Source organism: Podarcis raffonei, chromosome 4, assembly GCF_027172205.1.
Source record: "Podarcis raffonei isolate rPodRaf1 chromosome 4, rPodRaf1.pri, whole genome shotgun sequence".
NCBI classification, from domain to species: Eukaryota; Metazoa; Chordata; class Lepidosauria; order Squamata; family Lacertidae; genus Podarcis; species Podarcis raffonei.
The window spans coordinates 98,248,735-98,271,279 of NC_070605.1; the positions used below are offsets into that span (position 1 = coordinate 98,248,735).

Consider the following 22,545-nt stretch of genomic DNA (forward strand, 5'->3'; position numbering starts at 1 on the left):
TGGCCATGTATGATCTAGCTGGGATTCCTACATTGCATGGGGTTGGGATAGATGAACCTCGGGGTCCCTTTCAACTCTACAGTTCTTTGATTCTATGATTAATGGTGCAATTTGGCCAGCTCAGTTTGTTGCTGGAATTTGTTAAACAGGGTGGATGCCATTAATTCCTTAATCTGAATGTAAATTGTGGTGCTTTGGCAATTCTGTCTGTTTTTATTGCTGTTTGTGCCACCCTGAGTTTTTTTGGAGAAGCAGCAGGGACTGGACTTTTAAAAGATAAATAATAAAAATTATTCTGCTTTAGGCCTGGGAGAGCAGCTATCAATATGTGCCCACAGCAGTGGGAAAATGAACCAATCACCTGACTTGGAGGGTGACAAGAGGGTGACAGCTGCATGCGTTAAGATTGTTGCCTGAATCTATAACTTCATGGCCTCTACTTGTACCAAAAGCACCACAATCAACTTTGCCTGTGCTAAGTTTCACGGATTCAGGAGTTGTCTCAGACTTGTTGTAGGTCAGACTCTGAACTTCTTTAATTATTAAAATCTTAATCTCACTGCTTGGTGAATTACAGAAAAACCTTTACTGCTCCTTCTGCTATGGCATGCTTCATTGTTGAAGAGCTCTAATGAATTCCTTTTGGGAAGCCAGAAAGACAAACTACAGTTTCTATTAGGGAAATAATCCTTTTTTGTTGTTTTAAGAGTAGGGGGGAAAACAAAGTTTTGTAAATTAATGACGCTTTACAACAAAGCAATACTGCTGATATAATTTCTTCACAAAAATGTCATGCAAGTCAAAGAGCTGATATAAGAGACATCATTTATTTCCTCTGAAGTATTGGAAGGGTGTTACTTGAATATGAAAAAGTTGATAAATTTAAAATTCTAGCTCAGCTAAAGCTTGCTTATTTTCTTTTAATACTATTAATGATCATCATAATTTGTTACTTATATGTTATGATGCCATACATTTTTTTGTTTTTGTCACAAAAGGAAATAAAATTTATTTATTTTTAAAAAACAACCATCATTATTTTATTCAAAGGCAACTAAGAATTTATTGACAGTATTGTCAATGAGTTTAACTACATAAAAGACAAAAGACAAATCTTACCTTCTTCCTTGCATGCAAATTATTTAAAAAAGTGCAATGCATCTATAGGAGAAAATTAATTAACTTTTTGGGGGGGAAACATTTTTTTCCTAGCTGCTACTGGAGATCTACAGTTGACAACATAATCAATCACACATGCAAATAAGAAGAACACAAATTAATCTTAGAGCATTCTCTCTCTACCATTCCCAACAGTTTTTCTTTTTCGAGCAGCCTTGCCACCCGAATCTGCAACCTGAATTCTTCAGATCAATTTATATCAATTGCTTGCCTTCCAGTTAACTTTCTCCAGGCAAGCACATTAAGAATTTTACATGGGAATTTTTACCTTCTTCTATTGACTTCACGAAGACTCCAGAAGGATCCTGGTGCACTGCAAACCCAAAACTCCGACTGCTACCTGGTCTCTGGTTTATACTGATTCTCATATCACTGTACTGGTCCTGAAAAAAAAATTAAATAGAACATGATACTGCAGTATCTGGTGTCACAGGCTCCTACATGGAGGAAAGTCTATCATTAAATAGGTGAGGCAACTTACAATGTGCGCTCTGGGCTTTTAAATTATCTATCAAGCAGACAGAAGTGTTCTCTGCACTAAAAAAGGCTAGCTAGTGCTTTACTTTGGCAACTAATTTTAAATGTTGCATTCTTATAAATACTTGGGCCTTGCTGATAAGACCTATTAAGAGGTGCTTCAGCGGACAGAAAGTAAACCCTTTGATACGCATACCAGTGATGACAGGCAGTTCAATTGCTCAAACAACTACGTTTTTACTTCTGCCTCTTGCATTCAGCAAATGAAGACTAACTCGAGATTAAAAAATGCTCCAGGCACATTTGGTGGTGAGAGTCCCCCATTCATATGCCTCAATAATCCATGTGTTGACAGAAGCTCCTTTGGTAGCCATGAATATGTTTTGTATTTGAAGATAAGCTGCATTCTCATGATACAAAAACCAACACACACATACGCCACAACCAACTAACCAACCTACCTCACCAAGTCAGACAGGTATTACCATGATCTAGAGGCCTAAAATTTGAACAGAAGAAGAGCTTGCCAGATCAGGCCAGAAGCCCTATCTAGTCCACTATCATCTTCTTACAGCGACTAAACTGATGCGTATAGGAAACCCATACGCAGAACCTGAGTGCCATAGCACCCTCGACACCTGGGGTTCCTCCTAGCAACTGGTACTGGTCTCCAGCAGTGGAGGTAGAACATAGTCACAGTAGATAGTAGCTACTGGTAGTCCTATTCTCTTTTGGGAATATGTGTGGTTCAATACACCCCAACTATTACACAAATATCAAAACATTAGCACACCTCTCCCCCAAAGACTGGAGGGTTCAAAGCTGAAAGCATTGTCAAGGAAGAAATTGGTTTAAAATGTCTGGAAAATCCGAGAGTATGGCAGCCCATATCAGAAGTGTTGATTTGGGGGGGGGGATTCCCCCCAAAAAGCTCAGCAACTTTGGCCAAAACAAACAAACAAACAAACAAACAGCTCCACCCTATGGCAACCCTAGATTAACTCACTGACTAACCATACAGCAGGTGGAAGACGTTCTGGTGCATTTCCTAGAGGCAAATCTCCTGATTAGTGTGAATGTAAAAGTTTTTTGGGGGGGGAACGGGTGGATCCACAGCTCAGAGGAAGGATGCTTAGTCCTTTTCATGCCTTCCTGTCATCAAGCTAGCACAGGACAAGTACATACAGCTGAACACCGGGTCTGGGTGTTTTACTTCTGCACACTTGAATCAAGCTTGGATTGAAGGAGAGGGAACCAGCTGGGGGTATCCAACTTCATTAACCAACCAATTTTTATACAGAGGCATTCACAGGGATATTTAAATCATTAGGGTAGTTCTACATGACCTAGACAGAAGGGTTTGAATCCTTTTGCTCACAGGATGCGGCAGAGGGAAAGGGATCAGATCTGTGCTGCGTACAAGGGAGCACTCTGCTCACAGGATCTCCGGATCCAACTCCTGGAAGCTGGTACACACACAGTCCGAGGCACACTGATCATGATTCTTATTATCAGCTTTCATACTTGAGTGGAGGTTCTGGTACTGAACCTCCTTCATGCTCTGAGGTCTGAAATTGGGCTAGAACAAGACTGCTGTCTTACTAAAGTTCCCTGAACATTGCTGTGGGTGAGGAAGGTAAAAAAGGCAAAAGGGAAACCATGTAACACTACACACCCACACACCCCAGTGATGTTAAATTCTCGAAAATAATCTTTTGGAGAATACTCTCGAGAATATTCTCGATTAATGATAATATTAGAGAATTTTCATTCAATCATTGTTCATTACTTACACTGGTAATATCACAGCTTGACTTATTATTTACTAGATTTGTTAAATGTGGGTTGTAAAACTGGTTCTTATATTAGAATTTACAGTTTGTGGAAAATATTCTCACCTCACTACACACCCCTAATGAAAATGAACAAAATCAAAACTTGAAGGAGATAAAACTAAACCAAATACAAATCAATAATCAGTAACAACAGCCCATCAAATGCCTGAGAGAAAAGAAAACTTAATAATGTTGACAGCTGGGGTGTTTATTTACATTGTGGATGGGGAATCCAGGACCCAAAGATCCAAAATGGGGTTCCATGCCTCCCTTTGTGGCCAGGCCAGGCTGCTCACCAGCCCTGCTGCATGTGGCGTATGATGATGATGATAATAATAATAATAATAATAATAATAATAATAATAATAATAATTATTATTATTATTATTATTATTATTATTATTATTATTATTATTATTATTATTATTTATACCCCGCCCATCTGGCTGGGTTTCCCCAGCCACCCTGGGCGGCTTCCAACCAAATATTAGAAACAATACAGTGTTAGACATTAAAAACTTCCCTAAACAGGGCCACCTTCAGTTGTCTTTTAAAAGTAAAATAGTTGTTTATTGCCTTGACATCTGCTGGGAGGGCGTTCCACAGGGCAGGCACCACTACTGAGAAGGCCCTCTGCCTGGTTCCCTGTAACCTCACTTCTTGAAGCGAGGGAACTGCCAGAAGGCCCTCGGCACTGGACCTCAGTGTTTGGGCTGGATGATGGCGATGGAGACGCTCCTTCAGATATACTGGACCGAGGCCGTTTAGGGCTTCAAAGGTCAGCACCAACACTTTGAATTGTGCTCAGAAACGTACTGGGAGCCAATGAAGATCTTTCAGGACCAGTGTTATATGGTCCCGGCAGCCACTCCCAGTCACCAGTCTAGCTGCCGCATTCTGGATTAATTGCAGTTTCCAAGTCTCCTTCAAAGGCAGCCCCATGGAGAGCGCATTGGAGGAGTCCAAGCAGAAGATAACTAGAGCATGCACCACTCTGGCAAGACAGTCTTGTACAACCCTGAGACTTTTCTGTGACTGCAATGTACCCTTACTGTACGAAATGGAATTGCAACACCTGCTGCTTTTGCCTCTAGCTGGCTGCATATCCACTACAGGCATGTGGCCCCCAGAAGGCTGCCCATGAGGCAATGTGGCCCTTGGGCTGCAAAAGGTAACCCACCCACTTATTTACACAGATTCCTCTCCTGGCCTATCCTAAAGGTGGCATTAAAGCACAATGGCAATGATGAAACGGATAAACATATTCACAGCCAACAGAGAGCAAGCCTGAATGGAAAAGCTTTAAGGCAGGGATGGGGAGCCTTCAGCCCTCCAGATGTTGTCAAACTACCACTGACATCATTCCCAGCTAGCGTGGCTGATGGCCAGGGATGGTGGGAGTCCAGCAACACCTGGAGGGTCCCCACCTTTACCTTAAGGGAAAAGGGTGTTGATGTTACAGGTTGGGAGAAGATAAATATAATCAAGTGGAAACATTTAAGGTAAGAGTAAACCCTTGCCATAAAGTGTAGTCTGATTTCTAAATCTCACTGAATGCATTTAAATGCACTGCTCCCCCAATCAATGTGTGCTATCTTTGTCTAAGCAGCAGAAACAATTCTAGTCTTGGGGTATTATTTAGTGCATTGAATTGCACCCAGGCTCAAATTTCTGCTTCCCAGAGGCTCAAGCACAAAAGAATTATTGCCTTTTATTCAAACTGTACCTGCATTTCAGCAGCTAAATAGGCAATCAACAATCTCCTTGCAACTTTCAGAATAAGTTGACTGGGAATAAATGTTTGTTCGGAACAAAAGGAGAGGGCTGTTGCCTTCACATGACCTTCCCAGAGGCATCTAGCTGGTCACTGTGGGGAACAGGATGTTGGCTCAGAGAGATCTTTTGTCTTCCCCAATGAGGCTGTACTAAATATGTGGGGCAAAGGGAAAGGGGAAATGCACAGAGGCTAGGCTTCCCCATCTTTGAAGTCACATCCACACCAAACATTTAAAGCACTTGGCTTCCTACAAAGAATCCTGAGACCTGTAGTTCACCCATCCCAGAGCTGCAATTCCCAGCACTCTTAATGAACTACAGTTCCCATGATTCTTTAAATGCATAGAATGGATGTGATCTGAATCACCAGGATATGCCTCACTCAAGACGCTACTATCTGTTGTCAGTGTTTCTCCCCTGTCATTATATCTGCATTTATTGTACTAGTTGGGATACATATTTCAGATGCTTAGAATTGCAAAATGAATTACGCTGATTTGGAAACCTATTATTTGGCTTCCCAAATGACAATCAATTGTAAGAAAAAAATGTTAGAAAAGTTAGAAAAGGGTTGCGTTAAGATTTGTTTTAAGATATGGGTTGAAATGAAAACACTTTTTTAAAAAGCCACACCTAGGGATTAGACAACTGTCTGGGAAAGTCACTTCATGGATCACATCCCAGGGTCTAATTAATATTTCCTTGCTCTAAGATAAATAATACTTATAAGGAAAGTAAGGAATGCTACTCACTAAGTGGATAGTCATTAAGTGTTGCAAGATACAAGGGTACCAGTTCTGGCTGCTGACACTAATTTTACATTTCTAAGTGAGGAATGATGAGGACACAACAGCTTCTGTCAGTATCATTAAAAAAGCTCTAGTCTCTGAAACTGGAATTAAATCACTTTCGTAACTTGCGAGACTGCAAACCCATAGCAGTGAGGCAAGTTCATGCTCAGAAGAACTACACATCCAAGTGATGTTTGTGCCATAGCATTTGCCATTGATAAAGAGACATTCTGGTGTTTGGGCTGCCATACGTCCAGATTTCCCCGGACATTACCGGGATTTCAAAGGTGGAATTGACATCTAGGGGAATTTCTGAAAGGTGGCCTCTGTCGTGGATCTTAGGCAAGTCAATCGAAAAAGTGCGGGTTTTTTGGCCGCCTTGTACAAGAAGCTCAACAACTTTTGGGTTTATCTACAAAAAAATTGGAAGGTCCTGGTTTTTACTTTTTGAAATTTGGCAACCCTACAGGTGTTCAGTTTTCTTTTACCAATGGAAACAGCTAGGAAGACACCATCAAACAGCACACAAGCTCAGACACCTTCTCCCATGCACATCTGCTTATTTAGTCTGCGGATCAAGATGTCAGCATTTGCAGAAACAGTTTGAAAAGAGAATGATGGAAGGAGATTCACTTCAAAGTTTAGCTGAACAGTTCATGAGCTGGGCGTAGCAAGAACAAGATAGAGAAAAATAAAAATGGAAGGTGAACAATACTTAGCAAGTTTATAAACAAATGTTCAAAGCTAATCTCTTCTTAAGACATTTGCCCTTCCAGGGTGGAAATGTACTATATTATTAAACTGACTGCAGGGGAAAAGTCAGATAATCCGCAACACCTGGTTAAAGTGTTGCAAATAATTGTGAATGCAGAACTAGCAGAACAAGCTGCCCAACAATTGCATGTTTATATTACAAACTGGAAAATAATTTCAGGCCCACATCCGTCAGGACATCAATTAGATCCGCAGAGTGTCTTGGGAAGATGAATGAACCTACTGTTGCCTTCAGTAATTCAGGCTTCAACCCAAACACGACAGTTTCAGTTATTCTTTATCTATTATTTGCACTAAGAATTTCATTAAGCTGCCTTGCTAATGCCACCTCAATCTTTTTTGTGCAGGTTCAGTTGAAACACTTGCAGCTTGACCTTCCTGCCTTGTATCTTGCAAGCGACTTACAAAAACAGTACAAACACCACTAAAAAGCGAAACTAAACCAGCTACAAATGTAACACAAGGATCAAAGATTAAACACCAACAGATGAGTTCCTTAATTTAGAAAATATGGACCATTATCTTTAATTTGCTGCCATACTACTTCTAGAAATTATTTCTACACCTGCAAAAATCCAAAATCCTCATAGAAACTATTGGCATGGCCCTACTCCAACAAGCCACTATTCTAACTTTTCTGGAAGGGATTTACTAGCAGGTAAATTTACTAGTATGCATTGTGTGCGTGTTGAATCTAAATAACTCTACTCATCAGGCTAAATCTCTCTTGAACTGCCCTAGCCAATGTTGCTGCCTTATTTTCCATTCTGTATCTGTATCTGTACATTACAATATGTAAATGCTAGCATCTCTCCATACTCACTTGTGCTCTTGAAACCTCAGTATCTGGGTGGCTTGTTTGTTCTGCTGCTGAAGACCCAGCTGCAGTTGAGTCATGGGTAGTATGATGCTCTGATTTAGGGACCAAGTGATTAACATCTGCACTTTCGCTCGCAATGGCAGCATTCTCTGTAGGCGATTGTCTTGTCTTTGTCTTGTCCTCAGCAGATGAGTATCTTGTCCAAGTCTTGTCCTCAGCACTTCTTAGGTCACTTATAGATTGGCTTTGTCCAGCTTCTGGCTTAGAAAGTGAATTGCTGGTGAATGCATACTGAGTTCTCTTGGACACATCTACTTCTCCATTATATTTTGGGGCGTCATCCATCTAGGAAAGGAGGTAGTAGTTGGTGGTTGTCGTTGTTTTTTTTTAAAAAAAGATTATTATTTACAATTATTTATTATTATTATTTATTATTTTCAATTGGTTTCAACATGTCGCCCTAAATGTTTGCCTTCTTCCTAATGTTCTCTCAGGCCCTCTGCCCGCTACTGACTGGCATCATCAAGTAGATTTCAAAAAGTAAAAATTATATAGCTTTGGTCAGAGTAAAATATTCAAGGAATAAACTGCATGTGCTGCAGTATATAAAGGTAATTAAATTAAACCCTTTAAAATCATGAGTTGGGGTAGCCTGACGTAACAGAGACGCAGATCCACTGAAAAGAAGCACCACAAAATGCATTTATTGCTCTCTTCTCCTTTAGCAGCAACTTCATTGTCTGTTGCAAGTCTCTATGAGGTAAAACAATTTAATATCATTTCCCCCAAAATATTAGTTTATACAGAAACATCTGTCTATATGTTTTAGGCACTAGACCAAGTAACTCATTGTTACTGCAACACATTTTTAATCATTTCTACATGGTGGGGGGGGAGTGAAAGCTTCTTTGAGTTTATTCAGAAGTTACCCACAGAGACATTAGGAAGATTTTTTTTTTTACCGTAAATGACCTAGGAAGTGATGAGATTCCTCTCGAATGGACACCAAAGGGCCTAGGTGTAACCACAGACGTTAGTCTGGCCGTATCGGTTTTCTGGTAACTTCTTGGGAGAGAAGCTGAAACCCGAGCTGACCCAATTGGTGCATTTACTGAATGATATGTTGACAAAGGGGGCTGGTGCTTTTCTTCTGCTACACTCTTAGGTGGAGCTTGAGATTCGATTCTTGCATAGCTCTCCGTTCCCTTATTGCTCTCTTGACTGTTTTCCTCATTCTTCAAGGAGCCGGCAGCATCGTTTTCAACAAGGTGCTCTTTTGAAGGCCTTGAAGAAATTTGCTCTCCACTAAACACATCGTCGTTTGACAAATACATTCGCCTGTTTTCCGCTCGATGCTCAGCGCTGCTATAGAGCCCTTGATCTCTGCCCTCCCTAAGGGGGGGGGGGGAGAAAGTGCATTACGACATCAGTGACATAAAGAACAGGTGGGATTTCAGTCATCATTTCGCTATTAGGTGTACTCTGAAGTGAAGACAGAACAGTAGAAAGGTTTGTGGCTATTATACAAGCTTAATCCGTGCACTCCTAAACAGAGATCACAATTCTCTCTCTCTTTTTACATATAGTACTATGTATATTTTCACAATGTTAGGTGTTTCCACTAATAACCTTCTCTTTGGCACATTTAGGAAGACATTTCTTATGGCTGGGTGCCCAATATATAGTGCAATCCTGTAATACTGAGTTCACTGAGACTTACTCTCAGGATTATGCTGTGATCATGTACTGCAGCTTGTATGTTTTATTGTGGTTCAATGTAGGCTTTTCAAATAAAGGGTTTTATTTAAAAAAAACTAGAGATATTTCAATACGGGCATCTCTCAGTTGCCATTTTATTTGTTACGTCTTAATAAATGCTTAATAAAGGCTTTCATTTGCTTCTGATTCCACTGGGAACACGCTGCATTCACTCTACAGTTGAGTTGGGACAAAGACATGCAAAAGCCTTTGTCGTATTGTACCAAGAATAGCTCAGATAGACAAATATCAGGTTTTTTAATAATCTAGAAAGACGTCACCCTATCAGCTAGAAGCACAACCACAAATACTATTACCACAGGCATACTTAGTCAGAAGCAAGTCACAATGCAATCAATGGGTCTTACTTCACACAAATAGTTTTAGGATCTGGGTGCAAACTCTACTAATCATTTTAGTTTGAAAAGGCAATAGGATTGAAAAGGAATCCATAAATTTAAACTTAAATTAGAACTTAATTATTCATTCCTTTTTTAAAAAAATCTACTAAGGTGATTAACATACAGTGAAAATCATTTTATTAGCAGAAATCATCTTAATCACTTCTTAAGTACTGAATGAATCAGTAACCATGGAGGAAAAGCTGAAGACTGAAATAAAGTAGTCACACTTGAGTGCTGAAAAGGTTTTTGGCTCCATCCTAATAACCCTTTCTACAAAGGAAGTCATTTAAACTCTGTGCAACCTACTTCTAAATAAACAGACGGAGCTGTTCGAAATGCTAAATATTGTTTGCCAACGTTACCTGTCCCTCTGCATTTCTCTCAGAGATTTGCCGCGTCTTTCGGAACTCTCAGAAGTTCTCCGCTCAATTTCTTCTCTCTCCTCCTTTTTCTTTTGCAAATCAGAAGTGTGGCTCTTACGACGGCTTTTCCATTTTGCCAAATCCTGAGTACAAATCAGGCAAATGAACACTGCATTTCCTACAGACCTTGGTAAGAGCTACTACTGTGAATGCTCACGGATCTCGTTACCTATCCAAGAGAGCTCATTCTGACTGGATGTTCAGGCGCTCTAATTTCACTCTACATGTCTAGTGTTCCTGCACTCTCAAGTATCTTCCTGCAAAATTGTCTCTAAAAGAGCTGGGCAGTGGCTGTCTTCTGTTCAGATGAAGAAGATAGTAGTCTCATGTTTAAAAGCATAAAGACTTTGCAAGGGAAAAGGAAGTACACTGTCTCAAAAGCAAATCTGTCAGGGTAAATATTTGCTCTTCCCTTTCACAACAACAGTCAATGGAGGTTTAATTTTAAATATACTTTTGTTCCAACAAAATAGGAACACAAGTGTGTATTTTATGTTTAGCTTGTCAGAACAGTTTAGGACAGTATTTTTTATTGTTTCCTATTGGATACAGTATAGAAACTCTTTTTAATTATGGGAATGACAGTTGGCTGGAAAAATGGTCCATCCCAAAATGTATCTTGGGTACCTGCATGAGGCATTCCGATTTAACAGCCTCTTGGCTCCTCTTGAAAACCATCAAGGCCGGGAATTGAATTCCCCTGCTTTTGTCCCACGGACAACAGTGCCATCCCTACAGTCAGTTTTCGCCATTTGCAGCCCTTCATCTTGTAGTGCAAGACAAAAGAGCGGCAAGAGAAAATATAATTCCTCTCCCTTTTCCTCAAGGAGAGGTATACAGATTCTTGTCCTGTGCTATCTTGAAGTGGACACGAACTCTAGATTCCTCATGACTTAAAACGGAATAACTGTTCATAATCATGACCAGTGGTGGACCTTGATATCTTAAATTCCAGCAGCGTCCTTTTCCCAAGCCAAATCTGGTGCCCCCTGCCTCTTACCTTCCATTCTACATCATAGTTGCAGCGCCCCCTGTGGTGCTCCCAAAGCTCTGTGCCCAGAAAACAAATCTGGATCTTTGCAATTCCCACACCCCTCCCAAATTAAAGGCAAGTGGGCAGAGATTTGAAGGCAGAATAAATGGGAGTGGAGTGCTTACTTCTTCCTGTGCCCACCCATTCCTCTTTTTTTTAATTTTAGGCCTGAATTAGACTATTTGCAAAGTGACTGTGCATTTTACCTGAAAGTAGGGAGCACTGAATTCTAATTGGTACCACCCACTTTTTGCTTCCCTTTGACTGTTGAAGGATCTTCATGCTGCAGGATTTGAAGTGCATCTTCAACATGCTGTTAAATATTTATAAGTTAGGGGGTTTATAGGTTATAGATTTATAGGTTAAGGTTAGAGAGCATCATAGCTAATTTCCTTGGAGGAGATAGCTTGACTCATGTGTGTTTAAGATAAATCCGGGTGTGTATTTAAGATGCGTAATAAATAGTCCCCGTTAATCTTTTAATTAGCATGTGTGAGGGCCCATCTAAATCAAACCCTGTGTGCTGGACCATGTGCCAGACACCCTTAATCCTGTGATGTCAACCTGGGTTCAAAGGTACTGGAGACAGCCTAATTTCCTTTGAGGTGAGAACCTGGGGGTCAAAGGATTGAAGACCTAGGTGTGAGAATACAGATGAGTAGGGATTATTTGTGCGTTACAAAAGAGCAAGCCTAGAACAGGTGGGATGTGACCATTCTCAGGGAAAGGTAAGCAGCAGAGCAGGGACACTGCTGCTTTTGGAAGAAGCTGGCGCCGCTTGGAATGTAATGCTCAGAACCCCCCCCCCCACAACAGGTACAGGTTATGTATATGTTCAATTAAACCATCTATCACAGGCTTCCTCAACCTTGGCCCTCTAGATGTTTTGGCTTCCAGGTGGAAAAATCTAAATTGGAAACAGAACTGTTAGAACCCAAAACTAAGACTTTGTCAAAAATGTACAATTTGCTGTTGAAATGGAATACTCAGGATGAGACGGTTAAATCTGTTATGATTAAATGGGCACAAGACGTTGGACATAATATTATGTTTGCTGACTGGGAACAGTTATGGACCACAGGTATGAAGTTTACGGCATGTAATGCCTTAAGAGAGAATATTATGAAAATGATATACAGGTGGTACATGACCCCAGTCAAGCTTGCAAAAATCTATCATTTGCCCGATAATAAATGTTGGAAATGTAAGGAAACCGAAGGTACATTCTTTCACCTTTGGTGGACGTGCCCTAAGATTAAGGCATTCTGGGAAATGATATATAATGAATTAAAAAAGGTATTTAAATATACCTTCCTGAAGAAACCAGAGGCCTTTCTCTTGGGCATGGTTGGCCAATTGGTGCAAAAGAAGGACAGAACGTTTTTTATGTATGCTACAACAGCAGCAAGAATACTTATTGCAAAGTATTGGAAGATGCAAGATTTACCCACTCTGGAAGAATGGCAGATGAAGATGATCGACTGTATGGGATTGGCAGAAATGACTGGCAGAATCTGTGACCAGGGAGAAGAGTCGGCGGAAGAAGATTGGAAGAAATTTAAGGACTATTTACAGAAATATTGTAAAATTAAAGAATGTTGAATGATGTTGGATTGAAATTAAGGGGTTTCCAGCTGTAATGTTTTGAGATAAGGATTTGCTGAGTAAATAATTTGAATTGGAATACAAGAAGGGGAGGTATGAGGAGGTCAGGGAAATATGTCATAGAAAATTAAGTATTCAGAACTGTATGTGTTTTTCTTTTGCTTTTTTCTTTTTGTTTGTATAAAATTGGAAACTTAATAAATATCTTTATGAAAAAAAATAGATGTTTTGAGACTACAATTCCCATCATCCCTGACCACCGGTCCTGCTAGCTAGGGATCATGGGAGTTGTAGGCCAAAAACCTCTGGAGGGCCGACGTTGAGGAAGCCTGATCTATCATAAAGACACTGCAGTCTCCACTGTGCCTCTTTTTCCAAAAGGAAACACAGACCCCAGTGAAAGCTCCTGCAACCCCTGGAATCTCGCTCTGTCTGTTCGTGGAGATTGGGGTCCTGTGTGACTATACTTACGTCTTGCCATTGTTCATCTTGTTCTTGTAGCTGAGTCCTTATTCTCTGAAGCTCCTCATAACGCAACTGACGGATCGTTTGGAGCTCGTCTGCACTGACATCATTCAAGGATTTGCTCCTAGGAGTCAACACATCATTATGTTTAAGTTTCAAATGGCCTTAATTTGGAGTAACAATTACTTTGGAGAGGGAGCTAAACTATCCATTCAATAAACCAAACTGCACTAAAAACAGTAAGGGACTACTTGAAATTATACATTTATATTGTTGGTGCTCAGATGTTTATATTTAATGACCATCTAAGAGAGGATTTTTTCACTTGACAGGAATATGCCACAGTACACTCTGATATTGATAATATACTTTAGAACTAGGATTGTTTTGTTTATGTGGTGTCACTTTAACAGCAAATCATTTCCTGCTGTCATCACAAACAATGTCTTAACTGCTTACAGAGGGCTAGACCATAAAGCCCAATATTGGCTGATGAAGCTGGAAGTTAAATATTATGGTTGTACTCTGAACAACACACACTGGGGAGCAAGTCCCATTAAATCAAGTGGGATTTACTACTCTGTAAACATACTTAGGATCACACTGTATGAAATAATAGAAACATTGACTGCACCCCAGTTATTGAATGAAGTTTAAAAAGGCTTAAAATATCTAATGTATTTGCACTTTTAAATGTTTACAATGTTTGTTACAAGTCAATGGTTTTTATAGGGGGGAGAAAGTACTCAAGTCAAAAGTTTCCCCAGGAAGTCAAACAACTTTGCAACTATTAACTTGGTTAAAGCAACAGAAGACCTAAATATATTACATGTAACCTCCGTTAAGGAATGGAAATTCCAGCTAAGTCTTTAGTACTCCTTTCATACCCTTGCTGATTTTGGCAGCATATAACAACTTATTGTGGAGTTATCTGAATACTTACTACAAATCTAGTCCATTTCCAAAGGTCATTGCCAAAAAGCCACGAGAGACATTAGACAAGATTGAAATAAAGTCACAAAACGCTCATGCACATTGTATTCTACAATGCAGCATTCAGCTCCCAAACAAAGGCAACCTACATGCATATAATCTGATAGCATTATCTAAAGTAAACGCTAGAGCTTTCCTTTAAGCAGCATTTCAGTAGCAATCATGCTCTGTATTTTTCATTAGTTTAGTGTTGTTAAGGTATCTGCTCATATAAGTGTTTGCAAATATTTGTTTCATCCTGCTTTTCCAACAAAAATATTGTTTTCAAAAGCTGTCTGCCACGACTACAATCCCATACAAACAGTAAGAATATAGTTCAAAATACTGCTGTGCAAAGCGTATTTTTCTTTGGGACTGGGTTCAGGGACAATGGAAGGTATAGTCTCTCTCTCTCTCTCTCTCTCTCTCTCTCTCTCTCTCTCTCTCATAGCTTGCTTTATGTTGTGGATTGTCTGATAAATAATAGCTAGAAAGGAATGTTTGTTACTCATTGCGAATATTCTTTCCAGTTGGGATGAATGAGGCATCCAAAATGCTGAGTTATAGCCACCAATTTCCCAGGAAAGCAGAGAAAACCTTGTCTAGTTCTGTCCCACGGCAAAGCTTGAGACAGAAATAGTATATACAGTTCCCAAAACAGTAAGAAAAACACTACTTGTGTCAAGGCAGGAGAAAAATGGTGGATTCACTTTTTAAATCTTAGATCTTTCTCTCATAAGAAACTATGCTAACTTGATACTCAGGCGGGTCAGGTTGTAAAAAAGGACTAGTGGAAAAGATTTGCTATGGAGAGAGACTTTGATGAGGTGACCCAGCAGATCTTCACAAATAGGGCATTTGTTGGTGAAGCTACTCTTGTATAGTGTGATGAGATGCAGCAAGGTTTTGTTAAATGCTTAGTGTCATAGGCTAGAAAGATGCAGGATTAAGCCTATGACCAAGGTCACACTAGACACTTTCTTACCTAAAGATACAGGGTTGAAAGAGACCAACAGGGAATTGATCCATCTGACTGAGTAAGTTTGATGGAGGTCAAATCCTCTGCCTTGGATGAGAGACACAAAAAAGGTGGTAGGATCAGTTCTTCTTCTTTGTATAAGAACAAACTGACCTTTGCAATATATGCTGGATTCATCTGACTATCTTTGTGGAAGTTACACACATTTTCTCTCACAAAGAAGGCTTCCAATTCAGATACTCTGTGAGCTGTTATAGTTATCGAGGGGGGATGAACCCTTCCAGAGATAGTAGCCACCTCTGTTCTTACAGATTTTAACAAGGAAGGCCAATTCTGGTAGAGCTCATTTGAAGGGTTGTGTCACCCAAGTCCTTGCATCAGGCAAGAGGTATGCCAGCTCCTGTAGTCAAAAAGTGATGGTAATTTGGAGGGGTGAGGTAGAAGCATCGTGACTCTTTTCAAGAGCTTGGCTTACTCCCTACTCCCCACCACCATGGCCCCTTTCAAGAGAATCATTACTCCAGAGAATAAGAGAGCTCAATAGCAGTGCTGGCAGTGAAGTCTCTACTACTGAGGTTTTAAGTGTCTCCATAAATTTGTGAGGTAATTTATAGTGCTTTTGAGGTAAGCTAATAACCTTTTTGCTTTGTAAGCTATTTGCCCATTCCTGATCAATCATATTAGGGGGGGAAATGAACAACAAAGAAGAGTTGGCTTGGATTCAGTAAAAACAGATGCTCATCTGGAAACTGGCTGAAAAGCTTCTGGAGTTTCCGACTGTAAATCTAGGATGGAGATAAGACTTAGATGGTAAAGGCATGGAATCCTCATTATGAAAAGACTAGACGGGGGAATTTCTCAGGAAAACAGCTTCCCTCTTCTTTCTTTGCCAGGATATTCACGGGAATTGCAATCACTCCATGTGTAGAGGGTACAAGAGCAGCGCTACATGGCCTTTGTTTTCCTCATTCCTTTTGGAAGGCAAGCAACTGGAATGAGGCTGTAAGGTCACGAGAGACTGTACAGCCTTGATGAGAACCTTCTGATAAACAAGGGGTGGAGCCAAGGGGCTGTTTGGATGGGTGTTTTTGATAAGGTGGTCAACCTGCGAGGACCTCAGAGGTTTTGAGATGTCCCTTCTCTGCTCTGGTGAAACAGCCGAGCAGAGATATCTGCCAGGTCCGGCTGCTTAATGTTTCTGATAATTCATTGCTCTAGAAGGAGGGAAGGAAGTGCTAAACTGGAAGCTTCCCTTGGCGGACGGGAGGGCACAATGCAGGTGCTTTTGTGTACAAAAATAGTAACTGGCCTGTAAGATGGTGGCTTATGGGGGAAACACTGAGGACTCCACACCCAACTGAAGGGTACCCTCTCCCTCACATAGGCCCCTTCTGCATCATAACGGTGGGTGACGGTCAATGTGTGAATGTCTTCTCTTTTAAGGCCTTCTGTTGCAAGTTTTCTCACAGCAACCCTCATAAGCATAAAGAGGATGATGTGTTCTGAGAAATGCTGCCCCAGATGAAAGAAATTTCTGTTGGCTGGGAGTGATATGAAGTGGGCAGGGATGCTGCTAACCGGTGGTCTTTAGATACTGGTGGCACTGCTTGCACAAAGGCCCCTCGGTGGTGGCAGCAAAAGTCTTCTATTCCTCCCTCCCCAACATCCCTCAAATGTTTTCTTTGTTGAAGCTTTTGCTGTCCTTCCAGAGGGAGCTGTGTGGAAGGGAGGCTAGGCAAACAGAAGAGACAAAGTTCATAGACAATACAAAGGTCTGAGAATTTGGGGGGAGGGAGGAATGAGAGACTAAAAAGAAAAAAAAACCCTAAGAAGGAATAATAATTACAAAATATGCTGAAGAGGAGTCATACGGGGGAAGCTCTATACTGGGTGAAGTCAGGGAAAGAACTGGAAGAGGAGCCTAAGGGACACAGAGCTATCCCATAATTCTATCACATGCTTCCTTGCCTTCCTGGGCAATTGGTGGCTAGAACCAAGCTTATTGGAATTCTCATCACCCCAAATGAGAATGGGCGCTTAGAGATTTTAAGAAGACTAACAACCTTAAAACATTATCTAAGAATACCTGAATCCTGGAAGTCCACATTTTATAGCTATGTTAGTGCAGTTGCTCTCTTCAATGACTCTCGCATTTAGTTTCATTGCCAAACTACACATAACTATAAAATGTGGCCATGGTTGTTGTTGTTGTTGTTTTTTGGGGGTGAGTAGTCATCATGTACCTCACTCCCACACCCACTCAACAATGTCTCACATCTTAGTCTCAAAGTACAGCTGTACCTTGGAAGTCGAACAGAATCCATTCTGGAAGTCCATTCAACTTCCAAAATGTTTGAAAACAAAACTGTGGCTTCTGCTTCTGCAGCCAATCAGAAGCTGCAGAAGCCTCATCAGCGTTCAGGTTCCAAAGAACATTCGCAAACCAGAACAATCACTTCTGGGTCTGCGATGTTCGGGAGCCAAAACATCCAAGTTCCAGGGCATTCGGGATACAAGATACAACTGTATTTCAAATGTCCCTGATGTGCACCAACACTAGGGAAAGCCAGGACATCATAATCTCACGTTATGTAATTTTTCCTATATGCTGTGAATGAAAGTTTGTGCTTGCTGTGTTTGGTTCCAGAAGCACTTTTACTTCATCATATCTGGCTTTGCTGTTAGTAGTCAACATTTGTGAAATAATTTCACCAATTTTAGAAACACTCTAGGCGCATGAAACAGGCAAAACCCAAATAGTGGAAAAATTTGTATTATTAAAGGATACCAATTTTACCATTTATCTCATTAAAAGATGAAAATCCTTTCCCTGGTGTGAATATTTACCACTTAGATGCCTCACAATATTTCTAGTTTAAGCTCTCTTTCTGTCAAATGAACTCAATCTTTCTCCAAGGCCAAAAGGGGGATTGTGTACAAAGAGGCTGCTGCTGAAAACCTACAAATGCTTATAAACACCACCGTCAAACTGCTTGGGAAAATTTCCTGGCACAGCTGCTGTTCTCAGGCACAAGTTATTGGTTCAGCAAAGTTGCTGGTCATCAACATCTCTGGCGGAAAGTCAGTTTTCATTTAGTTTAAGGAGCTACTTGTGGGGAAGTGTGGATTGCATAAACAGTATTCAAACATACTCTATCCGAAGTGTGCCACATGCTAGGCTTCAAGCAATGAAACATTCCCAGCTTGTTTTAAGAAGCTGCTAGACTATAACTGCTCATTTTATTTTCCTCCATACATGCAAAACCTTTGCCATTCAGAGTTCCTCCTAGACGAGGGGTAGAGAACTAGTGGCCATTCCAGATGTTGCAGGACTTGAACTCCCATCATCCTTGACCATTGGCCATACTTGCTAGGGATTGGGGCTGATGGAAGGCGGAAGTTGAGCAACATCTGAGAGGGCCACATTTCCTGCCACTGCCTTAAATGAATCCCAGAAATTGCGATGCAAACCAATTAAGCACTCAAGTACGAAGCATCATGCACATTTTGCCTCAAAGCACAAGTCTTTAGCCAGTGCTGCAAATGCATAAGCTGCATGGTTAATCCATTGCAGTATGTTGGAATCTTTATGCTCTGCCATGCTTTTCTCATTAAACTTACCCATGCTCATCAGTAATCTTTTGAAACAGCCTGAGGGGGAAATCAGAAAACCAAAACAAGTTCATACTACCCATTCCATTTTCACCATATGTTAAAAAATGCCAACAACATTATGTAGAACATATGAACTAAAACAATGAACAAGTTGCTAAAGTAATGTGAATATGAAAACCCTATGGCAATATCAAATTCAGATATTAGGCTGAACTTTGAGAATAATTTAAACTCTCAGATTCAAATGCCAACACAAATACTTACACCTGCTTTTTTCTTTGTGGTTTAGTATGGACCACAAAATGTGCATACCTAGAAACTTTCCTTAATCACAAAAATTAAAATATGAATGGGTTCCCCGCCCGCCCGCCCCAAAAAAATCTTGCATTGCACGTCTTAATCTATCAAACACACAGAAGACATATCAGAAGCTTAACACATTAAATACAGCCACAGTTACAGCTCTGATTTGTATCTAGTCGTTGTTTATATAATCATTGCATAACTATTTAAAACATTCACAGAGTAATATGTTAGGGCAAAGATTCAGCCCATGCCTTTTTGAGCCATTTACAGAGCACAGCTCTCGGATAACTAAAAGAAGGCAGGGAGATTCAGGGAGAATGTAAGGTGCCTCACATGTTTCATTCTAATTGTTCCTTAAAATTTGTTAACTGTGTTAAGCTTAGGTATGCAACCAGCTTGCAGTTATACTTTCCAACGAAACATGCATAATTGGTGCTCTAGAACTACTCAGCGGACAAAAAAAAAACACATACAAAGTTTGCTGAAGGACTAATGAATGCTCCACGTAGAATGAAATGGATGAGGGTATTTCAAGATGGAAAACACTTTACCGGGTGAATATAAGAAACCTCATTAAGATTGACCCAGGACTGTTTCTTCATGAAGATAGGTGTTGTCAACAACCGCAAATTATGCTCACTAGTATCCAAACATCTTCTGAACAGGTTGTAAAGTCCTCCCACATTAGGGCTAGATTTCAGTGGCTGGATTGGGACAGAGTTACTTGTTAATATTTTAGTGGGATTGCTAAATATCTATCATCTATCTATATCTATCTATGATCTATCTATCTATCTATCTATCTATCTATCTATCTATCTATCTATCTATCTAAATTCACACTCATAATTGCTCCACAAAATGCTTTTAAGTTGGGAGTTCTTTTTGAGTCAAGAATGGGACAGAAGCAATTTAGAAGCAAAACTATGTATAAACTGCTGGGAAAGGTCAGCGGTTGCAGAATGAGATCTTTGTTCCACACTGTGAGCAACCTTTGAGCATACCTAAAGGGCCACATGACCTGGAAAAACTGTCTGCGGACAAATGTCAGCTCCCTCGGCCAATAAAGCGAGATGAGCACCTCAACTCCAGAGTTATTCGCGACTGGACTTAACTGTCAGGGGTCCTTTACCTTTACCTTTTTAAAGGGGTTATTTAGGTCACATAGACGTTGACTGCGGAGAAAGAGGATGAAAGAGGGGAAGCAATCCACATCTACGTTTGCTTCTGTTCATCCACAGATGTGTTTTCGATACAAGAATATAAACACCTTAAACAGTAGTAGAGCAAGGAGAAAAAAATTATTATACCCATTTAGCCACTCCTAAACTTGAAATGCACACATTTCCAAGAATGTCTGCAAACAAATGCTTTGAAGTACCAGCTATGTTGAATCTGTTGTAAGCAGAAACTTTTATTTCTGATCCTTTAAATAAATGTATTTGTGAAGGTTGCATTAGTCCAGTGATCAAACAGTCCTGAAACTCCTGAAGTATGTGGTTTGTATTGTTGATGAGCTTGACAACCAACATGACAACTTATGGGACAATATACAAAGACACAGACTGAAGTTTCACACCAAGACATGCATGGTTGAAAGCAAGATGCTGCTGTCCCTTGTTCTCTCTTTAAAAAAAAAAACCCATTTCAGAATATTTTGGATACAAGCACAATCCATGCATGGCTTTGAGCTGACCTTTCAACCATTTGCCTTTTCTTGTGTCTGATTTTGCTGGCCTCTCTGATTGCCTCCCATTTTTCCATGTCTTCTTTGCTGCATGTTCCTGGAGAGAAACTAATGGGCTGCACATTGACTCCTACGTTGAGCAGTTCCATCTTGCGGGTCAACATATCATCCTTCTTTTGCCGCGAAGAAGGAGATAAAATCTTTCCACCACTTGGTCTCTCATCCTTTGTTGTTGTCTTCTCAAGCAAACAAAGAAATTTGGCCTGGATTTCTGGTGGAAGACTCCAAGGATCCGGAAAGAGAGCAGGCCAGTATCTATCTGGGGCACCTGATAAGGGCACTTCTTTCTTCTGAAACTGAGCTTTGCGAACTGTCAAATCATCCTTTTCCAAATCTGGAATTGCAGTTTCATCGTCTCTGGGTTGCAGAACGATCTCTCCTTCTATCTGAGGACCTTGATTAAGATACTGAAAACCTTGGAGGATTACCGGATTCATATGGGAAGCACCAGTCTTACGAACGAACAAATCATCATTTTCCAAATCTGGATAATTGTCTCCATTTTCATTGTCCCTTTGGTCACATCCAGGCCTAAAATAATTTTTTTTCCTGCAAGATATGAGCCTAGGCCCTGAAGAAGGATCAATTTTGGTTCTAGTTTCAGAGGACAGGTAGTCGTCAGAATATTTTTGCAGTGCCCGCAGAAATAAAAACTGACTGAGATATAAAAAAGACACACAAATTAAAACTTGCGTTAACTAGTAGAAAGAGAGACCTAGCTCTCACTGAGGTGCTAAACCTGTGTCTGGCATATAAAACTAATATGTTAGGTTTTCTATTTGGGGGTGCTTTTTTTTTTTAAAGGACCGTTTATTCAAGTTAGCCCTCAGTGCTAGAGCTCAAAGGTTTCCCAACTCAGTGAGAACAAGACCTGAAATGCAGACCAAAAAGATGCAAAAAACTTTGCAACTGAAAAGGGGTGCACACTGCAACATTGAAATGTGGCTTGTTACAACTCCAACATATTTTTAAAAGGACAACACTTTTACTCCTGCGTAGCAGCAAAGCATAGCAATCATTGCAGAGGAGACAAGAGCATCGACCAGCACAAAAATAAAATCCACTCTGCTTTAGTAGTGTGAATTCAGTAAGCCAACATGTATGGACATAGGGGGGAAAGTTCAAAAGGCAGCGATCCATATTAACTTTTCACTTTAACTTTTAGCAAACAGCAGGTTTCCGTACACACAGGACAGCATAGTTCATGCAATTGTAGCAACCTTGGTAGATCAGAGGAACAGTTAACATTTTCTTCTGCAGCTTGTAGTACTGATTTTGCAGCACCTTCCGCAGTCTGTTTAATGCCGTTTGAGTCTTCTCTGCAACTGTTACCCAAGTTACTCAGGCTATTGCTTGTCTGGACTCTTGCAAGATCCTCTTCAGAATCTGCACTTTTACTGCACAGTGGCACGTAAATGAAGAAGGGGAAAAACAGGGAATATGTAAGTTCTGGCACAAAAATGGTATGCAGTAATCTGTTTGAATACACTGCTTAAAATAACTGGGATAGGAAGAGGCTGCATTTAAAAATTCAATAGAACAGCAATTCAGTTTCCACAGGCAACAGCCAGTGAAGACTCCACGCCC

The 22,545-nt window shown here is 40.4% G+C and overlaps 1 protein-coding gene across 14 annotated transcripts in view; it reads right to left on the reverse strand.

Moving 5' to 3' along the window:
* Nucleotides 1–22,545, reverse strand: part of LMO7 (LIM domain 7) — a 146,012-nt gene that overhangs the window by 27,660 nt on the left and 95,807 nt on the right. For 11 of the 14 annotated variants that reach the window (XM_053384650.1, XM_053384640.1, XM_053384648.1 and 8 more), the window contains 8 exons: nucleotides 22,179–22,355; nucleotides 20,908–21,615; nucleotides 18,912–18,941; nucleotides 13,346–13,463; nucleotides 10,177–10,319; nucleotides 8,615–9,044; nucleotides 7,656–7,997; nucleotides 1,448–1,562 (listed from right to left, as the gene is read on the reverse strand). In XM_053384650.1, coding sequence (XP_053240625.1) covers nucleotides 1,448–1,562; nucleotides 7,656–7,997; nucleotides 8,615–9,044; nucleotides 10,177–10,319; nucleotides 13,346–13,463; nucleotides 18,912–18,941; nucleotides 20,908–21,615; nucleotides 22,179–22,355 — 2,063 coding nt within the window. The remainder of the gene's footprint in view (nucleotides 1–1,447; nucleotides 1,563–7,655; nucleotides 7,998–8,614; nucleotides 9,045–10,176; nucleotides 10,320–13,345; nucleotides 13,464–18,911; nucleotides 18,942–20,907; nucleotides 21,616–22,178; nucleotides 22,356–22,545) is intronic. The other 3 variants (XM_053384651.1, XM_053384653.1, XM_053384652.1) reach the window with 2 other exon arrangements.